The sequence below is a fragment of the Archocentrus centrarchus genome, chromosome 13 (genome assembly GCF_007364275.1).
Source record: "Archocentrus centrarchus isolate MPI-CPG fArcCen1 chromosome 13, fArcCen1, whole genome shotgun sequence".
NCBI classification, from domain to species: Eukaryota; Metazoa; Chordata; class Actinopteri; order Cichliformes; family Cichlidae; genus Archocentrus; species Archocentrus centrarchus.
The window spans coordinates 27,377,273-27,399,320 of record NC_044358.1 but is presented as its reverse complement, the minus strand read 5'-3'; the positions used below and the strand labels follow the sequence as shown (position 1 = coordinate 27,399,320).

At 40.8% G+C, this 22,048-nt stretch overlaps 1 protein-coding gene across 1 annotated transcript; it reads left to right on the top strand.

Moving 5' to 3' along the window:
• The first annotated feature begins 1,127 nt into the window (after positions 1 to 1,127).
• ube4a (ubiquitination factor E4A (UFD2 homolog, yeast)) lies at positions 1,128 to 21,814 on the top strand. The gene is made up of 20 exons (XM_030744781.1): positions 1,128 to 1,231; positions 3,786 to 3,956; positions 8,019 to 8,195; positions 10,125 to 10,237; positions 10,492 to 10,644; positions 10,801 to 10,960; positions 11,074 to 11,276; positions 11,462 to 11,653; positions 11,750 to 12,083; positions 12,291 to 12,417; positions 12,547 to 12,854; positions 13,292 to 13,424; positions 13,510 to 13,700; positions 13,994 to 14,094; positions 15,144 to 15,257; positions 15,567 to 15,741; positions 15,864 to 16,044; positions 16,189 to 16,336; positions 16,490 to 16,647; positions 19,465 to 21,814. The coding sequence occupies exons 2-20, from the start codon at positions 3,827 to 3,829 to the stop codon at positions 19,598 to 19,600; spliced, it is 3,234 nt and encodes a 1,077-aa protein (XP_030600641.1). The 5' UTR covers positions 1,128 to 1,231; positions 3,786 to 3,826; the 3' UTR covers positions 19,601 to 21,814.
• Positions 21,815 to 22,048: the final 234 nt, after the last annotated feature.

Genomic DNA, 22,048 nt, shown 5'->3' with positions numbered 1-22,048 from the left:
TGTTCAGAAATGTTTTAATTAAAACTCCAAAAGCCTTTTGGAAGCGTTTTGGAAACGTGAAAACTTAGTGTTCCAGATGTCAAGAGACAGGTAAATTATCATCAGTATTGTTGGTTCCTGAACTAGGAGTAAAGCGAAACTGAACAGTGGGAACAACAACTACATATTTTATTCAAAATGAACAGTAACAATAATGTTATTAAAAATGGGTAGTATTATTAAAATGATAACAGCTTTGAAAAATTTTAAGTTTTCAATTTAGGTGTATGTTGGGTTTATTTGGATACCAGCTCATGTGGGAATTCATGGAAATTAACTTGCACATAAATATGTAAAATAACCTCTGAGATCAAATGTCATAAACAAATCTGAGTAATTTAGTAGGAAAAAAAGTGGGAGAGTCTGGCAGTAATTAGGGGGAGAATGGAGATGTTTATTCTCTATTGTCAGTAGGGTGGATGAGATTTGGGCCAGGACTAAATAAAAGGTTATTTTCTATGGGGAAACATGACAAATGATGGTTTAATTGACTTGCAAAATTCTTCCCACCACTTTTACACACAAGCAAGATTCAAAGATAGTTTGCATCCTTTGATCAGGGTGCATCTCACGCTGGTCATTTTGCATCTTTCTGCAGTCATCCTGCATCTTGTGTCAGTCATTTTGTGTCTATTTGTGTTTATGTTGCACGTCTGTTGCTGATCTCGCCCAATGAAAATGTCTTTAACTCTGCCACCTGCAGCTCAGCCTGCTGTCTTTTTGTTAGTGCCACCGTCTCCAAACCATACATCATAGCAGGTCTCATTACCATCTTGTTAATCTTCCCTTTCACTATTGCTGCTGTCCTTCTGTCACATATCGCCCCTGACACTCATCTCCACCCTCGCTTCACCACCTTGTGGACTGTCTGTTGATTTGAATGGTTGACCCCAGGCATTTAAACTCATCCACCTTCACTAACTCTACTTCTTGCATATTCACCTTTCCACCTGTCTTCCTCTTATTCACACACTCACACACACACACACGTTTATGAGCTGAAATAAATTAGTTAAGAAATTCCCCAATACAGTAATCACTCCTGACCGAAGGGAGGCGCCTATGCACTCATACAGTTCGCGGCCGCCTTTTAAAGAAAAAGAAGAAGACATTTACTATTTACTGAGGAACTGGCATTGGCTTCGTAGAAGCAATTTTTAAAATCAAAATACATATTTTGTTCATCAAACAGGTACGACAGCTGTCTTTGTCGTTTGTATATGTTATTTAGGCTGATAATATGTAAAATCCTCATGTGAGTTTATGAAATTAAAGTTGAAATCGAGCCGTGGTGACCCCATGACAGCTCAGCTTAGCAGCAGCAGGGCGGTCAGGGCTGCTAGCTCAACCTGCTAGCTAGTTAGCGCAAAACCGTCAAGCAGCTCCGCTTCTAAACACTAACTCGCCTAACAGGTGATGTGACCGCCTTAAAACAACGTGACGGTGACAAGCTGGGAAGCTGTCTCCGTAAAGTGGCAAAAGTTAAAGCTATAAGGTGATGAACTGATAAACGTGACAACGCAGAGTGACTGTAATCTGCGGAAGACGTGAGCTCCGCCTGAACAGGCGGTCAGTCCATATGTTTACTTTTACCGTTCAAACGCAGATGCAGGTGTGTTAATATTTGTCATGCTGAAGGCTGTCTAGCATAATCAGAAAATAGGGTTCAGTAGACCACGACCTCTCTGTCCCGGGTTATCTTCTCACTATGTCTAATACATGTCGAGGTACATTTTATTTGATAGTGGTAACAATGGAAGAGCTCTAATATATACTGTATAGCATCTTCCTTAACACTCTTTGGTACGCATGCCTTTACAGAGAAAAATAGCAAGTTCAGATTATTTAAAGAAATTTAAAATGCATTTTGAGGGTACAAACTTTACTACAATAATGCAAAAATAGAGTTATGGTAAAAGTGAACTCTTGCTATATGATGCAGGAATGAATGTGTTGATGAATGTCAGTGTTCACATTTAAGTACTTGTTTTAAGTATCTTTTGTGTGTCTGTGAGAACTTGCAAAGTGCAGCTTTATTGTAGACTTTACTGGGTTAACCTGGATCAGAATGTGCCATATTTATGACAGATCTGTTCAGTTTCAATAAGCGGTGGGTGACATACCTCCAAAACTAGGTCAAAAAATGTTTCAAGAAAATTTGCTGCTTCTTCCTCTTTTCAGCCAGTCCCTTTAGGGGTTGCAACAGTGGATCATCTGCCTCCATCTCACCCTATCCCTAGCATCATCCTCTCACACCAACCCTCTGCATGTCCTCCTTCACTACGTCCATCAACCGCCTCTGAGGTCTTCCTCTTTTCCTCCTGGCTGGCAGCTCCATATTCAACACAATTTCTCCAATATATCCACTATCCCTCCTCTTCACATGTCCAAACCATCTCAGCCTTACCTCTAACTTTGTCTCCAAACCGCTCAACCCGAGCTGTCTGATATTTCAAGAAAATTTGCGTTAAAAAATACCAAACATTTTATTAATGCATGCAGCTTGCAGTCAGCAGCATTTATAAGTGCAGGTAAATGAAGGACATTTTCTGACGTCCTTTTCCAATGAGCTGCTGTCATTGATGATGTACTGCCTAATTTAAGTTTGAATCTACTGAAGTAAGGTGCCAGGAGCAGCAGCATTATAGTACAAGAATAGTGACACAGTGCTTTAACCAGTTGCTTAAAACCCTGCTTTTAAACCATGGAACCGCATCAGTAATTTCCATCCACTGTTTGCTCTATGGAGTGCAGCAAGTGATGCTTTGTGGAGTCATTTGTTTACTTTTGGGTCACACATCATCAGCTACTGGAATCTTCTACTTTGTAGCCTGTTTGTACATGAAGGTATGTTTTTGCCTTGGGTGGTGAAACAAGTTTGTTGTTTCCACCATTAGTGGGAACAGATTTCTTGTAAATTTGGCAAAGTACTGTGCTTTCTTGGATTTTGTTGAAGTAGCACTTGCTCTCAGACCTGCCTCAGCTTGTGTCATTGTTGTGTGTGCTAGGGAGTGTAAATGTATGGCATTCCTATAGGAATGATATCACGATATGACACTTCTATATCACATAAAAATTTTTACTGGTGACTATTCAATAATCAAAAATGTCCATTACACATGAGTAAATCAAAACCCAGTTAAAATGTCCTTGGTGGGCACTAACACATCATTAGTTTTACTGTAATACGCTGAAAACATACAAGATTTTTAACTTGTAGATAAAAATAAAATTATGGTGACTGTTAAACTGTGAAACTAAATACACCAAAACCAAAAATGTCACAATGGGAAGTCCTATATGGTATGATGTTATTTTAAGGCAATGTTTGCATTTTAACAAGTCATCATTAAAAATAAAATTAATCATATAATTTCTAGACCATTTGTGTAGCGAGAGATGCGGCAAAGATGCAGAAAGTGGATTTAACAGCCTCCAGGGAGTCATGTGACAAATGAAAACACTGCTACTGGTTCCCTTAAGGCTCTGCTTTTTTTAGTAATGCGTAATACTTGAGGATGTATTGTGTGACTACCTTGGAGAGTAACAAGGTGGTGACAAGTAAAACGTCCTCAAGTTGAGTGGGCCGGACAGATGAGATCAGGTAAAGTGCTGATTTAATGTTTATAGCATTAAATTAGCAATGGCCAAGTGACCAACCTAAGCCAAAATACACTTGTTTACGGGTGAAAATGATACTGTACATTTAACTCCAACTTCTTTTTTTAACAATGTCCACTCCTTAGGGCTGGGATCTTGGATGGAGTGAGTGTTGAGCCCCAGTGAGATGACTGACCAGGGCAACAACAACCAGAACATCTCCTGCAACCCCTTTGCTGCCCTCTTCAGCTCACTGGCTGATGCCAAGCAGTTTGCATCAGGCCAGAAACCTCAACAGCACTCTGCTCAGCCACCACGTGAGTAGAGTGATCAAGTTTCACACAGTCCACCTTATAAAAAGCAGTCACTACTGATCTCAGAGTCAAAGTGCGGTTCATTACAAAATTCATACATACAGTAACAGTCAAACGTTTGGACACACTCGCTCATTCAATTGACTGGGTGAGTGTGTCCAAACTTTTGACTGGTACTATGTAAAGTCATCTAAAAAATTAAGTCTTCACAGGACTCTGTGCAGTGCTGTAAAAAGCTAAATACACTTTTAGTGCTTCTATAGGAATTAAGAGGTTAAGTAGCAGCCAGGTACTGCAAATCAGATACACTTGATTAAGTGGTGATCATCAACAGGAGTGACTGATTGCTGTTGTGAAAGCAGGGGTTTTGGCAGTTTGTTGGTTGGAGGCACTCAAGTGTGTGTTAACCAGATGCTACAATCTTCCCAGGAGTGAACATCCTAGCAAATTCACCCTAAGGTTAGACTGTGCAATACTCAGAGAAACTGCAACAAACCCAAGACCTCCATCTCAGACTCTACAGGCTTCAGTTATTTTGTTGAAGTTCATGACAGTACTGTTAGAAAAAGACTGAACAAGTATGTCTTGTTTGGAAAGGTTACCAAGAGAAAGCCTCTTCTCTCAAACAAGAACAGCACAGTACAGCTTAGATTTGCAACGTTACATCTGAACAAACCACAAGACCTGTGAAATAATGTCCTTTGCACAGACAAGACCAAAGTGAAGATGTTTGGCCGTAATGTGCAGTGCCCTTTGGAGAAAGTCAAACACAGTATATCAACACAAACACTTCATACCAGCTGTCAGTCATGGTGATAAAGGGGTGACTGATGAGCTGGGCTTGTTTTCCAGCCACAGAACTTGGGCATTTTGCACTCACCGAACCATGAACTTCTCTGTATACCAAAATATTCTTGAGTCACACTGTCTGTCCAACAGCTAAAGTTTTGGGAGTTTTTTTTTTGCTGAATGTGCTCCTACATGATGATGTGAAGGATTGTCCAGTATTGACTTTAACTTGGACAGCATCCTCCTTTCTAAAACCTTTCTCAGAGAGTCAAGCTGCTTGCCCACAATTTTAATGGCCTTGCAGGTCAGTTTAATACAATCCCCGCAGGAAACAGACATTAGAAAAATGCTGTTGTAGTTATTTGTGCCTAAACCAAAGTGAGTATTTCCAGTAGTAAGAATACATCTGGATTAGACTGTTCTGTGTTGTGTGCTACTTCTGACAGTATCCCAACTTGGCTCTCCTCACATTGTCTAGAGTTAATGTGTGTAAACATCTTTGAGGTAGATAATCATAGGTCACGTCCTCTTATAGAAGCCAGATTGTCTAAGTTTGATGATATGTAAGAGTTGATTATACTCTGTTGTGGACAGCTGCAGACACCACTGATGAGTAGTTGTTCTTGTTATATGTTAATGAGGTCTGCTTAAAGTCCACCCTAAGGGCACATGTGTATTTGATGTGTTGTAATATAAAGTCTTGGCAGATGAGTCCACACTGTCATAAAAAATTCAGGCACGGATCCTTCTGCTCACTGCCTGATGACTAAATTTCCATCACTTGGATGCAAATGGACCCTAGCAAACGCAGAACCTACTGTATAACACGCCTTTATCTGCAATGTTTTGCAAATCACACAACCCCCCCAAAACCCCAAAGTTAAACATCCCCATGGAACACACAGCATTTGTTTCCAGAGTAACTTGTTTACATCAGATGTTGATTTTTGTGATGAGGTTGCAGGTAAGGTTTTCTTCTGATGAATTCTCTAGACAGCAGAAGAAAAGATTCAACAGCTTGCACACTGCGGGGTTGCAGTGTTACCTATTCATTACGCCTCAAACTGAGATGTTTCGAGCTTCACTGCTTTTTATCAGCCTGTGGCCCATTGTTGCGGGCCATTCAGTCCTTGTACAACCACAGTGAGAGCTTGGTCCGTATAGCCGGTAATAAGTCGGATTTGTTTCCTGTGGGTGTTGGACTCCGTCAGGGCTGCCCTTTGTCACCGATTCTGTTCATAATTTTTATGGACAGAATTTCTAGGCGTAGCCAGGTGGCGGAAGGCTTCTTCCTTGGTGGCCTCAGAGTCTCATCTCTGCTTTTTGCAGATGATGCGGTTCTGTTGGCTTCATCAGGGGGGGGCCTCCAGCTCGCAGTGGAACGGTTCGCAGCCGAGTGTGAAACGGCTGGCATGAGAATCAGCACCTCTAAGTCTGAGGCCATGGTCCTCAGCCGGAAAAGGGTGGAGTGCCATCTCCGGCTCAGGAACGAGTTCTTGCCTCAAGTGGAGGAGTTTAAGTATCTCGGGGTCTTGTTCACGAGTGATGGGAGAAGGGAACGGGAGATCGACAGGCGGATCGGGGCTGCTTCTGCAGTGATGCGGACGCTGCACCGGTCCATCGTGGTGAAGAGGGAGCTTAGCGTAAAAGCGAAGCTCTCGATTTACCGGTCGATCTACGTTCCTACCCTCACCTATGGTCACGAGCTTTGGGTAGTGACCGAAAGAATAAGATCGCGAATACAAGCAGCAGAAATGAGTTTCCTTCGAAGGGTGGCTGGCCTCTCCCTTAGAGATAAGGTGAGGAGTGCGGCCATCCGGGAGGGGCTCAGAGTAGAGCCGCTGCTCCTCCACATCGAAAGGAGCCAGTTGAGGTGGCTCGGGCATCTGATTAGGATGCCTCCTGGCCGCCTCCTGGGTGAGGTGTTCTGGGCATGTCCCACCGGGAAGAGGCCCCGTGGTAGACCCAGGACACGCTGGAGAGATTATGTATCTCGGCTGGCCTGGGAACGCCTTGGGGTCCCTCCGGATGAGCTGGCGGAGGTGGCTGGGGAGAGGGAAGCCTGGGCTTCTCTGCTTAGGCTTCTGCCCCCGCGACCCGGCCCCGGATAAGCGGAAGAAAATGGATGGATGGATGGATGGATGTGCCACACAGGAAAACAGTCCACCACCAGAGTCCTATACTACAAAGTAGGATTTTGGCTTATCCAGGTAACTTCTGGGTTAACCCTGGGTTTTCTGGGTTCACTTCTTACCAGGGTAAGTTGCTATGGTAACTTATGCTGCGAACCTAACCTGCTCCAGATCAGGTTAAGTTCCAGATTAGAGATCAACATTCATGAAATCACTGCCTACTGACCATTCGGTTCTCCAGAAAATAGCGTCACTATTCCCACTCAGACCTCTACGGGGAGAGTAGGAGCATCTAAAGTTTTTCAGTGTCTAAAATCTGTGGTTTCCCCGATGAGCAATAGCAATAAATATAGATTTGTAGACACAACTTTATTCCTTTATTTTCTGTTGGCAGCAAACAATTTTACAATTTTATTTACAATTTTATTGTTCTGTAAGTATTAAAATATGGTCCTAAAACAGAATACCTACACTGTACTTGTAGACCTCATATCAAATTTGTACATAGACTAAGCCTATGTTTGAATTCTGTTTTTATATTTAATCTTTACTCTCAAACAGCACCGAATCTGCATCTGAGAGAATAAAACTAAAACTGTCAGGAGTAATCCTGGGTTAACTTGGTGAGCTTTGTGTGACCGCTTATCCTGATTGCCACTAGGGTGAGTCCAGATAACGGAAAGATACCCTGGGTATGTTGAACTTACTTTGTAGTATAGGGCGCAGTTCTGTATCAGAGAGTTTTGTTTGAGAGTTTTCTTGGTCTTTCAGATCTTCCTTTGACTTCCTCTGTCCTGTTAATTGCCATTTCTTAATGACATTTCAGACAGTGGAAAATGTCAAGATGGAAGCAGTTTTCCCTTCTGTATCTTCCCCTGATTTTTAGGAAACAGTCAACATCATTTTTCAATTTTGTACTGAAGCTAATGACAAAGTTTGAAAAATCATCATCTGATTGTTCCTACTGACCATTACTAACCTTCCCCCCAAATTCCAATAGGGCAATACAGGTTGCAAGTTAGCAAAGTTAAGAAAATGTTTAAATAGATCTAGTACTAGTATAAACTTTTGCACCAAAAAAAAAAAAATTATTTGTCATACTAGCCTGCTGCTTCACATTGGGTCTGTGTATATGCATTCACAGTGGAGGACTCAGGAGAGAGCCAGTCGGAGTCAGAAAACTCTGTTTCAGACAGCGTTGATGACAATGACGACTCCGTGGCAGAGATTAGCCGCTCCTTCCGGTCACGGCAGGAGCTGTGTGAGCAGCTCAATGTCAATCACATGATCCAGCGAATATTTCTCATCACCCTGGACAACAGTAAGTAGACTGTGACTTCGACAGATGATGTGGGGTAAAAATCTGATATTTATTTTTCTGCCTTACACCATTCAAAGCATCATTTGTTGCATCGTTCTAATCCTGTGAGATGTTGTCAGATGTTTTGAGCTACAAAAATGTACTTGGACTCTTCTCCTCAGTATTGTTTGTGGGTTCTAAATTCATCAACAGTGTAAAAAAGGGACAGATTATATTCATTATACAAAACTTCCATTCCATCTTCACATAATCTCAGACTGACCCCATCCTGGCTGGCTGTATGATTGAGGTCATTGTCACATGCTCATATCTATACTTTTGAAAATAATTTGGGCTACATCAGTAGAAGAATGCCAAATCATGGTTAACCTCAGTCACATACAGCGGTAAATTATTTTGTCAGCTGATCAGACAACATGGTATTAAATCATAACATTTTTTTATTTGTGTATTTATTTATTTTTTACCTCTTTATAGATCAACTGACTTTTTTGGTTTGTTAAATGAGTGAAAACAATTAACAGGACCACTAGACACTCAAGATAACATAATGATTGTGGCTTATGTCTAAAAATTCATCATAAAAATACAAATTTTCTTGATTGTTTGGCCTGACAAGCCACCAAGCCTGCATTACACTGGCTTAAGCCCTCCTTGGGTTAGGTGATTTGCTCCAGAGTCCGATTGTCCTGTCGAGGATAGCACATGGCCAAAGGAGGCTATCGTGCACCCATTATGTTAGCACTGTCCACCCTCAGCGTGTCACCCAAATGCAAAGAAAAAGACAAAAATCAAGTGTCAACAGATAAAATGACACTTGGTCATAACATTCGCTGGCTCTTCCCTTTTTTTTTTTTCTGCTATATCAGCCAGTTTTTTAACTGTGTAAAATATCTCACCTGTCTCTCCTGCGCCCCTCCCTGTGTCCTCCAAACACAGCGCCAAATTTTTCACCAACAGAAATGCCGGTGGGGGTGGGGGCTTACGGAGGCAAGATAAACGAGTGTTAAGCTCTGATTTATAAATCAGCCCAGCAGTCAGAAATATCCTCCTGTTTTCTCTCATTTGATGATGATGAGAATGACGACGACGATGATGATTATGATGATGGATCAGTTTCACACAGACATCAATTTCAAATCGTGCCAAAGATGGTGCATGAACACAAGTCTGTGTTGTGTGTGTTGAATTTGGAGAGGAGACATGAAACTATAGCGAGGCAAATTCACTGTATTACGAACCTCATAATATTGCTATCAATTTAATGCATCAATGGGGAAAATGGCATAAAAATCACTTTAATTGGTGAGCTATAACCAATACGTTTGACTCTCGCAGATCCCTGACATCATCGTCCATCAGCACAACCCTCTGTAGTTATTGTAGCAATATATATTAAAGCTAGGTCTATCTAAAGTCCTGTGCATGGGAGGCATGTGTAAACTTAAGTCTTGCAAACCACATTTTTGGCTGAGTTTCTTGCGTAATGAAAAGCAGTCAGGTGCTGATGATGAATGTGTTTGTCCTAAGTAGCACCAAGCTCTGTTATTAGAGGTATTGTTGGGTGCAGCACACTGTCTTGATTTGCTTTGTCCTGTGTGTAACAAATGACTCAGCATCCTTTAAGACAATATAAGGACCAACCCTACTGTGAGGTCTTAATATTCACCACTGAGACTGCTCAGGGATGAGTCATGATGTTCAGGAAATGTAGCCCCCCAGTTTTCACACAGAGCTCCTTCATGAATTTCTTTTATGGGTTTCTAGTAAATACACGCTGTGCATTTGATCCTCTCGTGTCTCAATTATTAGTTGGCCTGTTGATTTATTTCTCAGTTGCAGTTAATTCAGTGAACATCCTTCTTTTGATCTAAGGTTGTTGTGTGTACAATTTTACAATTTTATTTTACTTATTTTATGAACCCCTAGGTGATCCTAGTCTGAGAGGCGGTAATGGGATCCCTCCTCGATGTGTTTACCTGGAGGAGATGGCTGCAGATCTAGATGGGCAGGACTGGCTGGACATGGACAACATAGAGCAGGTCAAATGTCAACATCATGTTTTTCTCCTATCACTTTTTTCTTCTTTCTTGTCTTGTTTCTCTCCTTACCATGAACTTCTAGTTTGGTACAGTCATTGAAGAAATGCCACATTCCAACAGATGCAAGAAAAACATACAGTTTGGATTGTCATAAAGAAAATGCCGGACATGAAGATTTCATTATTTTAGGGGCTTATAAAATGTGTGGGTCAGGCTGATTTGTGTCAGTGTTGCCTTTTTTTTTTTTCCTTCAGGCTCTGTTTAACCGTCTGCTGCTGCTAGAGCCAGGAAACCAGCTCATCTATATGACATCATGCAGCGCTGTTAACCTGTCTGCTGACCGTGATGCTGGAGAGAAATGTGCCATCCCTTACCTTTTTGCTTGTTATCAGAGGGCTAAGGAAGAGGTGAGTTTTTTTTTTTACATGATTTTAATTGTCGCTCTTTAGCGCTTCTATTTTTAGAGATTGCCAGCTGTTAATAGACTATTCTCAGTAATTGGAACGTAAAAATAACCCATGCTCTTTCATAATTCATTGGCTTTCTTTTTATCTCACCTCCAGATCACAAAGGTACCAGAGAAGTTACTTTCGTTTGCTGTTCGCTGTAAGAATCTGACAGTTTCTAACACACGAACAGTCCTGCTTACCCCAGAGATCTATATCAGCCAGAATGTCTACGAAGAGCTTCTGGACCTGCTGCTGGAAGGCTTCAGTGGAGCACGTAGGTCATAGACTGGGCCTAACTGTTTTCTTGCTTCTGTTCTCTTCTTCTCACATTTGTCTTAGCTTATTATGAGTAAAGTATTCTCTGTAACGGTCTCTACTGTGTTTCAGAGCCAGAGGAAGTGGTTGAATTTGTGGAGGAGGTCATTGCTGGCCTGCTGTCTGATCAGGAGGTGCGTACTTTTGAGGAGGTGATAGTACCAGTGTTAGACATCTTCCAGGGACGCATCAAAGACTTGGACCTGTGCCAGCCTCTCCTTTACTCTTACCTGGACGTTCTCCTCTATTTCAGCCACCATAAAGATATTGCCAAGGTAAGGAGACAGCGTTTTAGCGAATCTTGTGGTAATGCAGCTTCTGATAATGTGCTGATAATCAATTCCTTTGCTCACTACTAAAAAAATCAATAGAATAATTTTTCTGCTGTGCTACCTCTGTTTCATGTTTGCTATTCTAGGACATCACCTTTTTATCTTGTGTCTCTTTTTGGTTTTCACAGGTTTTGGTGGAACACATCCAGCCCAAAGACCCAGCTAATGGTTTGCAGTACCAAAAGAGCCTGCTGGGGATGGTATTAAATATATCCTGCTTGCTGAAAACCCCAGGTGTGGTAGAGGGACATGGCTACTTCCTGAACCCTTCCCGATCCAGCGCCCAGGAAACAAAGGTCCAAGAGGCCAACATCCACCAAGTAAACATCTTCTTTTTTCTTTGCTGCTCCTGATTTTTTTGTCAAACTGCAAATACGCCAGAGCTAATGACCTTTTCCTCTCTCACTGGGTTGCAGTTTATGGGTCAGTTTCATGACAAGCTGCACCAGATCTTGAAAAACTTGCTCCAGCGGTCTGGTGAGACCCGCCACTTGTTGCTCTCCTGGTTGGGCAGCTGCCTGCAGGCTAATGCTGGCCGAGCTAAGATCTGGGCCAATCAGATGCCAGAAATCTTCTTTCAGATGTACGCCTCAGATGCATTTTTCTTGAACTTGGGTGCAACGCTGCTGAAGCTGTGCCAGCCCTTCTGCAGGCCACGTTCACCTAAACTGCTCACCTTCAACCCAACCTACTGCGCTCTCAAAGAGCTGAGCGAGGAAGAGAGGCGCAATCGCAATGTGCACGCAAGAGGTCAATATCCTTGATGTCACTGACCCTTCATTTTTTAATGGTTTCAAAATATTATCACCAGCTTATATGTATCAGTGTTAATGTAGCACCTCTGGTATTAAATTTGATTTTACAGCTTCAGCTAGTAGTAGTAGTTTCAAATACTGCTTTTAGTATTGCTAAGATTTAGTACTTACTGTCTACATATTTACTTTTTTCTTTTACCAGGTCTTGACAAGGAAACCTGCCTGATCCCTGTGCCTCCCCAGCAGCCGGTGGAGTCTGCGCAGTCCTACAGCCTGCTGACTGAAAACCTCATCCTCACACAACTCACCCTGCATCTCGGCTTTCACAGGTAAACACAGTCAAATAAACACCAGTCTCTTCCATATAGAGGTTAAAGAGAATACTGAGATTTCAACACGTGTTGTCTTGTTCTCATTGTATCTGTGCACCTGTCTGCGTGCATAATGTGTGCACGCAGACTCCATGAGCAGATGGTGAAGATGAGCCAGTCTCTCCATCGGCTCCAGGTGACATGGCAGGAGGCCCAGCGAACAGGCAGCCCAATGTCGGAGCAGCTCCTGGAGCAGTTTGAGCGCCTGATGATTGTTTATCTGTCAACCAAAGCTGCCACTACGCAGCCTGCCATGCTGCAATGTTGCCTTAACCTCCAAGCTTCCACTGCTGCTCTGCTCGTTCAGCTTAGTATGGGGAACCAGGGGCCTGAACATGTAGCACTCAGTTTTCCCCTGCCCTCCCTGCAGAACACGATGCTCTGCTATGTACCTGGTAGGTCAGATATTTCACTACACAATAAATACAAAGGGGAAAAACATTCAGCTTTACATTGGTCATACTGGCCCAAAATGTTCAGACTCTTAATTTCTCAGGATAGAGTTGGATCAGGTTATTTCTTTCGCTTCAGATTTGAAGGTGTGAACGTTGTGTGATTAAAAACATCATTTTGATGTAATGTTACTACACTCCATCGGCATGTAATAAATAACATCACTGATCATTTAATTGTCTTTTTGTTGTGAAAATTTAAGGTGTGGGTTTATAAAACACTACAAGCTTTTGGACCTGTGATTTATATAGAACAGACACTCCAGACTGTTTTAAAATGACTACAGTATTGCAGTTTTTAGTCACTTATAGTACTTTCACTCATTAATGCTAAACATTTCACATGATAGTCATGACTAAATCTGCTTTTTGTCTGTCAGAGTTTTTTGCAGAAAATTTGGGAGATTTTTTCATCTTCCTGCGGCGATTTGCAGAAGATGTCCTGGAGACTTCTGCAGAAAGTCTAGAGCAGATTCTTAACTTCATTACTGTCTTCATGGGTAACGTAGAGAGGTCAGTGACTTTATTTATCAGGTCTGATTACAGTCGGATGAAGTGAAGAATCTTTCATATATGTCTTGCCTTGTTTGTACAACAGGATGAAAAACCCTCATTTAAGAGCAAAACTTGCTGAGGTCTTAGAGGCAGTGATGCCCCACATGGAGCCCGTGGCCCCTGGTGCTGCACAGCCAATTGTGTTCCAGAGAGAGAGAGTCTTCTGCTCCTATAGACATGCACCCCAGCTGGCTGAAGCTCTCATTACTGTGTTTGTAGACATTGAATTCACAGGTAAGGTATTCCTCAGTTTAGATTTTCTAGATTCTGGATCCAGATTTGTAAGGGGAAAGCTGCACTGAAACAGCTGTTTGTTAACATTACTGTTAAAGACCATCTGAGTCTGACTTGGTGAGGCGTAGTATTACTTGGGGTCATTTTTTGTGAATAGTACAGAAGTTTTGTGTGCTCACCTGTACGTTCTTTGCACAACAAAATAAGGTTTGTGAGGTGTAAGCAAACAGGAAGGAGCACTGAAACACGCTGCGTTTTAGGTTTCCTCTGTTTTTTTTCCTCCCCCTCCACAGGTGATCCTCATCAGTTTGAACAGAAATTCAACTACAGAAGACCTATGTATCCAGCTCTTAAGTACATGTGGGGAAAAGACAACTACAGAGAGAGCATCAAGGTAATGTTTATATAATCTTCAGATGGTAGTATGATGGTTGTATGGTTTTAGACATGTAACAAGAAACTCCCTGGTTTGAGTTCTCTTCTGTAGTTCTTAGCACGTCAGTCATGTTGCTCACTGTCCCAGTATAACTTTTTTAGATCCCTTCTGAAGGCAGAGAAATTTGTATCCATCCCTCACACAACTGGGCCTCTGAATTACAATGTTGTTATTACATGAACACTGACAGGATGGTGGTAGTTGAACAAAAATATGCTTTAAATATTTATGGTGTGTGGCTTTGTATTTTGAAATTCACAATTAAAAGAATAATAATAATTTATTTGTATAGCAGAGAGTTACAAAATGCTTCACAGTTTGAATAAAAACCAGGTATTAAAGTATACATGTTCAAACATATAGACATACAGATACATAAATAGACATGTAATCAACCATGAATCAAACATTCATTTCAACATACACATTTCCATGCACACAAATAGATAAACTATGGCCCAGAATAAAAGGGAAAAGATTAAGGGAAGGCTGACCGATAAAATTTGTTTTCAGAATCAGCCAACCTGATAGGTTGAGGAATGCTGTTCCAAAGTTTGGGTGCTTAAAAGCATGATCACCTCTGGTTTTAAAATCAAAGTGTGGGACAGTTAGGAGACCCTGGTTAGAGGATGGGAGCAGCCAGCTGCAGTGAAAAGGTCTAAGAAGCGCTGCTGTATAAGCATGGGCCTGTCCATGTAGAGCTTAATATGTTAATAATAAATAACTTGTTTTAGAGATTGCTTAACATGTTTAGCAGATTACTCACAGTCTCTCTCTGCACTTCTTCCAAATAGTTTTCAGGTGATTGGAGTGATAAAGTAAAAGGGAAGTGGAAAAGTGTGCCATCATGGCCCTTTTATGAACTGCTAAATTGTTCTGTTTCACTTAACACATGCTGGTAGAAACCTTTTTAATCCATGTAGTCATAAAAGGGATTGCACAGGTGATGCAAAACTCAACAAAATTATCCAGATGTGTTTAGTTTTGTTTGACATGTCTTGTTTCAGCATTTGGCAAACTATGCATCTGAAAACCTGGAGGCCATGAACCCCCCCCTGTTCCTCAGGTTCCTTAACTTACTGATGAATGATGCCATCTTCCTGCTGGATGAGGCCATTCAGGTGAGGCTGTGATGCATTTTGAGTTCACACTCTTCAACTCTGAGAAATATGTTGTCTGGTTCTACATTATGTGACAAAGTCTATTAGGGTTTTTTGTGATATTTTTTGAACATTTAATTGAAGATGAAATCTAGTTCAGCATTAGCAGAAAGCCTGTAATACTTGTAATTTACTACATATCTGTTTGCCAGTAGTGGTTTCTATATTATTATATTATTGTCCTTATTAATAACTTTATTGTCCTTGAGGATATTTTACTGTGACTTGAGACTCTCAATCAGTTTTTCAGCTGTATCTTTTTCCTTGTAGTACCTGAGTAAAATTAAGATTCTGCAGTTGGAGAGGGATCGAGGGGACTGGGAAGGCTTGGCCCCTGATGCCAGAAGAGAGAAGGAGTCCAGCCTACAGATGTTTGGACAGTTGGGACGTTTCCACAACATCATGTCCAATGAGACCATTGGCACACTGACCTTCCTCACCTCAGGTCAGGCAGAAAAGACTGCTACACATGAAATCTTTTAGACTCCATTCATGAAGCCATTTAAATGTTGTCCTCATCCATTCACTTTGTTTATTTTTCACTTTTTCCCCTTTTTTCTCTCTCAGAAATCAAAGGTATCTTTGTGCACCCATTCCTGGCTGAGAGGATCATCTCCATGCTAAACTACTTCCTGCAGCACCTGGTGGGTCCTAAAATGGGTGCTCTTAAAGTTAAGGATTTCAGTGAGTTTGACTTCAAGCCCCAGCAACTTGTGTCTGACATCTGCACAATCTACCTAAATCTGGGGTATGTTTAAACATTCTTCTACGGAGAAAAATATCAATTTTTGCACATTTCTTTAGTTGTATTTGTTGTTTAATCTCATCCTTTTTTTTTTTTGCATTTTCTACTCTGAAGAAGAAATACTCTTTTGTTTTGTTTCTACAACAGTGATGAGGAGAATTTCTGTGCTACAGTCCCAAAGGATGGGCGATCGTATTCTCCTACACTTTTCTCCCAGACCATTAGAGTATTAAAAAAGATCAACAAGCCTGGGGATATGATTGTAGCTTTTGGACTCCTTGCTGATAAAATAAAGGTATCATTTGACTTGGAGTGGTTTCCAGAGATAACAAAAGATTACATCTTTGAAAATATTAATATTACAAATCTTTTTTTATGATTCTAGAGTTAGTGGGGAATAATGTAAGAGGTACTCAAGAAAGTTTGTTTCCATTGTGCCTTTATTTAGTCTCATGCGGACAGACAGCAGCAGGAAGAGGAGACATATGCTGATGCTCCAGATGAATTTTTGGATCCCATCATGTCCACCCTGATGCTCGATCCTGTTCTTCTCCCCTCTTCTAATGTAACGGTAGACCGCTCAACTATAGCAAGGCATCTCCTCAGGTATGTTCCTTTTTACAAAGCCCCTGAATTTACTCAAGGTACAGTCATGTGAAAAAGTTTTCACAGGACTCTATGCAGTCCTGTGAAAAAAAACAAGTACATTCTTACTTCTTCCTTAGGAATTAAGAGAGTAAGTAGCAGCCATGTGCTGATAATCAAATGTACTTGATTGACTGATCATCAGCAAGTGTAACCATCAAGTGTGAAAGCAGACGTTTTGGCAGTTTGCTGGTCTGGAGCATTCAGGTGTGTCACAACACAGTGACACAATCTCATACTCCACAGCCCTCAGTTATCATGTTAAAAGTTAAAGTATGGCTTGTTTGGAAGAGTTGCCAGGAGAAATCATCTTCTCTCTAAAAAGAACATGGCAGCACAGCTTAGGTTTTCAAAGTTGCATCTGAACAAACCACAAGACTTCTAGAACAATGTCCTTTGGACCAGAATGGAGATGTTTGGCCATAATAACAGCACCATGTTTGGAGAAAACCAAACACAGCATATCAGCACAAACATCTCATACCAACTGTCAAACGTGGTGGTGATGATTTGGGCTTGTTTTGTAGCCACGGGACCTGGGCATGTTGCAGTCACTGAGTTGACCACAAACTCCAGTTTTATTTATATAGCGCCAAATAACAATAGCAATCGTTTCAAGACGCTTTATATTGTAAGGTAAGGATCCTACAATAACGCAGAGAAAACTCCAACAATCAGAGAACTCCCTATGAGCAAGTACTTGGTGACTGTGGGAAGGAAAACCTCCCTTTTAACAGGATGAAACCTCCGGTAGAACCAGACTCAGGGAGGGGCAGTCATCTGCTGCAACTGGTTGTGGGTGAGGGGAGGGAAACAGGACAAAAGACACACTGTGGAAGACAGCCAGAGATTAATAATAACTAATGATTAAAGGTATACAGCTGGATAAACACAGAGAGAGTGAAAAGATCAACTGAGACAGGAAGTCTCTAATTTTAGAAATATTGTGCAAATACAAGAAAGCAGTTCTACATATGTTTGTTTCATAAACACATTGAAGGACAAATTCTGGTCAAAAATGACTCCAAGATTCCTCACAGTGTTACTGGAGGCCAATGTAATGCCATCCAGAGATCTGGTTAGACACCATGTTTCTAAGAGTTTTATAGCTGAGTACAATAACCTCAATTTTATCTGAATTTAGAAGCAGGAAATTAGAGGTGATTCCTGCAGTTTGGGTTGTGTCATCTGGTGTCATGGATAGATAAAGCTGGGTATCATCTGCATAGCAATGAAAATGTATTCTATGCCTTCTAATAATTCTGTCTAATGTATAATGTAAATTGAATTGGTCCTAGCACCGAACCCTGTGGAACTCCATAATTAACCTTATTGTGTGAAGAAGACTCCCCATTGATATAAACAAATTGAAGTCTGTAAGGGTGTACTTCGTTTTTCAAACTTTCTTTTTCACATGACTGTAGCTGTCGATGATTGGATGGGCCATCTGTGAGATGGTCCATCTATGACAGGGATCCTCAAATCCAGGCCTCGAGGTCCGGTGTCCTGCAGGTTTTAGATGTGTCCCTGATCATACACACCTGAATCAAATGGCTGAATTGTCTCCTCAGTACGCAGTCAAGTTCTCCAGAGTCCTGCTAATGACTTCTATATTTGACTCAGGTGTGTTGAAGCAGAGACACATCTAAAACCTGCAGGACACTGGACCTCGAGGCCTGGATTTGAGGATCCCTGATCTATGAGATGGTCCATCTATGACAGGGATCCTCAAATCCAGGCCTCGAGGTCCGGTGTCCTGCAGGTTTTAGATGTGTCTCTGCTTCAACACACCTGAGTCAAATATAGAAGTCAGCAGGACTGAGGAGGTAATTCAGCCATTTGATTCAGGTGTGTTGGATCAGGGACACATCTAAAACCTGCAGGACACCGGACCTCGAGGCCTGGATTTGAGGATCCCTGATCTATGAGATTGCTAATAGCTAATATTATCAAATCTGGGGTGGAAAGAGGGTTTAATGTGTACCTGTTAATTTATCAGTATCCAACCTCCATCATCCAAGAAGTGCAAGACAGACATACATGGAAGTTTATTTCCCTCTTCCAATGTGATAAGAAAGAAGGTTGACTATACCAGTATGAGACATACAACAGTAAATGATTAAGCCTACTAATTCGTAACCATAAGCTGAACAGCTGAAACAGAAGAAAGTCTAAACATATGCTGGGCTAATTTTCTTTCACTTTTTAAAAATGAGGCCTGATTTAGTTCTTGTGTTTTTACAGTACAAGTCAAAAGTTTGGAGTGTGTCCAACAAACATCGAAACCCAGTGGTTAAAAAGTTGAGGAGCAGAGATGCACAAACATCTCTGCAAACACTATATTAGCTCTAATTTAAAATCAAACCAACAGACAGAAATAGGAAGACGATGATGGACCATTGTAGCCCCTCCCCCCACACACATTAAATTCACTTCGAAGAGAGCAGAAGTGCAAGCATGAACTTGTGTACACATCCTATACCAGCTGTCATAGGGAGAGAGGCAGGGTGCACCCTGGACAGGTTGCTGGTCTATCTGAGGGCCAACACAGAGACAGACGACCGTTCACTCACATTCACACCTATGACCAATTTAGAATAACCAGTTAAACTACATCATTCATGTCTTTGGAGTATGGAAGGAAGTCAGAGAACCCATACAGACGTGGGAAGAACAAGCAAATTCCACATATGGATGGATGGAAGATGTGTTCATATTTATGAAGCTGGCGTATAGAAGACAAACACATAACCATTGCTTATTGTATCTGTCTTGTAGTGACCAGACAGACCCCTTCAACCGTAGTCCTCTGACCATGGACCAAATCAGGCCAAATGAGGAACTCAAGCAACAAATCTTACAGTGGCTGGAGAAACATAAGCAAGAAAAGCTTCAGCTGGGCCCCAGCGGCTAGCCCTGATCTCACTGTGACAAACGGCATTGCCTTGTGCTGTTATTTTCTTTCCTGGCCGCACATGCTCCTTTGCTTCATGGCAGATCCATGGTGTGCTTATTTCTTTGGATTTATTCTGACTCCTTCAGCACAACTGACACTGCATTAGCCTTTCCCTGCAGCTTTCATGCTTAATGGATCGTCGCTGTGACAACAGTCCTGGAAAACTGTAGCCCACCTGCTGGTGACAACTTCAAAATCCATACACAGTAGCTGTTTTTCCTCTCATGATGCTTTATTGTAAACACTAGCAGGGTTATGCATCCTCGGGTACTGTATCAATGAGTTAATATAATCAGAACAGGGGTCAGAAATATCTGTTTAACAGCACTTTAATGTACTGTATGAACTCCTGTCTGACCACCTGGCCCTAACCAGGTTTTATACTGGATGGTAAGTATTTTTGGGAACCCACTAGTCATATTAGTTAACTTCACTTTCATAAAGAATACTTCATACACTGCCTTTCAAAGTTCCTTAACACCCTGTATGTTTGCACTCTTGGTTCAGTCTCAACATGTAAATAGCATTAAAAGTGAGGCATAGCTGAATCTGAATTTAATTGTGTATATGACTTTCATTTCATTGAGTAGAACGAGGCTTTTTTAAAGAAACTTGTTCATTGCAATAAGACACTTGTAGCACAAAACAGTTGTCTGTATTTAAAGATATATCAATAAGGGTCTTCAGATCTCCAAGCACCTACCTGTAATGAAGCGCTAATTATCTCATTAGGATCTAAGAGGCTTGCTAATTGAAGTCAAAGGATAAATGATTTGAAAACCCTATAAATAAAGTGCACTGATTCAAATCATATTTTAGGTTGCAAAGATATCAGATTGCATATCAAATCTCCTTAAATATTGGCATTAATCTACATTTTGATGCAGCAGTGCAGAGAGGAAATGGATATTACAACTGAATAGTGTTTGACAGTGGTGTGAAATCTCCTGGGGGGCAACTCAGAAAACAAAGTCATTGTTAAGAAAACAGTGCTCACAATTTGAATGCATAGTTGTTCTATATTTTAGAGAGCTTCATTCAGACAGTAAAGCTGCTGATCTTTGAGTTTAAAATCTGTGCATTGAACCTTTTACACACTCAGCAGTCAAAAAAAACAAAATAACTGCTCGTGGCCAGAGGAAAAAAAAATCCTATAAAAACACAATTTACCTGTGGCTTTCAGTAACAGAACATATTTAAACATCTCAGGCATTAGTTTTAAAATTATTGGCTTTTAAAATAAAGAAAATCAACACAGAAAGAGTATGTTACTGGGGGGAAATGAACAGTGCTGTTAGTTTGGTTAATATCTGCAGTTCCTCGTTTTATTTAAATAGAAATTGAGAGCAGCAGCATGGTGATCTGTGATTTTGGTTAAATTTCTTATTTTAATTCCATCTATAATTTATTTTAGGTTTTTTTTCTGCCTCTGCTTATTAATACACAACATTTGTTTACATTGAACTTTTGAGCATTTATCTTAAAAAAGATAACTGGACATTCTTGTAATCAAAGAAATAGATTTTGGTGTTTTTTGCAGCTTTGGCTCACCTGAGCTCCTCCAGCCTGCAAACCTGTTTCTCTTTCCATCTGTGGTACTTTTCTTGGAGATTAAACCTCCTCCCCAAAGGCAAAAATACAGGGTTTAATAATTTTGAATGGCTGTGTACATAACTGTCACTGTCACCCACTGAATTAACCTTCATCATATTTTAACTGATGTATCCTGGTCTAGCATTTCAAACACAGAACTTTTGTTGTGTACAAGCTTAGTGTAATAATGTGTGGGCAAACAGTTGATCAATAGACACGGTGCCTAAAACCAAGAGCCTTGCAGTACATGTCAGCTGACTCGTTTCATACTCTTAACAGACATGACTGGGTTTGTTTCTCTGTGGAATATGTGGAGCTGTGCAGTACAATATGAAAGAAAGGAGATCAGAAGAAGGTAACATGTTCTTGAATTGTATTTTGAATTAAATGGTTTTTAATTCAAAATTAGGTGTGCGTGTACAAGATGGTCAAGTGTGAGAGGATGATTATGTATTTGTTGGCATGCTCTGATTTTGGTGTTGAATATCTACCGCCTGATTACATGATTTAAATTAAAATGCAATATTTTTGTTTTATTTGTGATTACAAAATGTTTATTATGGATGTACAGTATGATTAAGAAATAAACTAATGTAAGTTATGTAAGAAATGGTGTTCTCTTTCGCATAGATTGCATTCATGAAAAATTACTTCTTTTGCTATGAGAACAGTTTGCAGTGCTGCTGACAAAACTCACTGTGAGACACTATCAGGTTATAGGAACACATTAAATTCTGTCTTTTTTATTTGGACAAGGACTAGAAGTATTTTTTCCACATTAAACCATACACTCACCATCCACTTTATTACGTA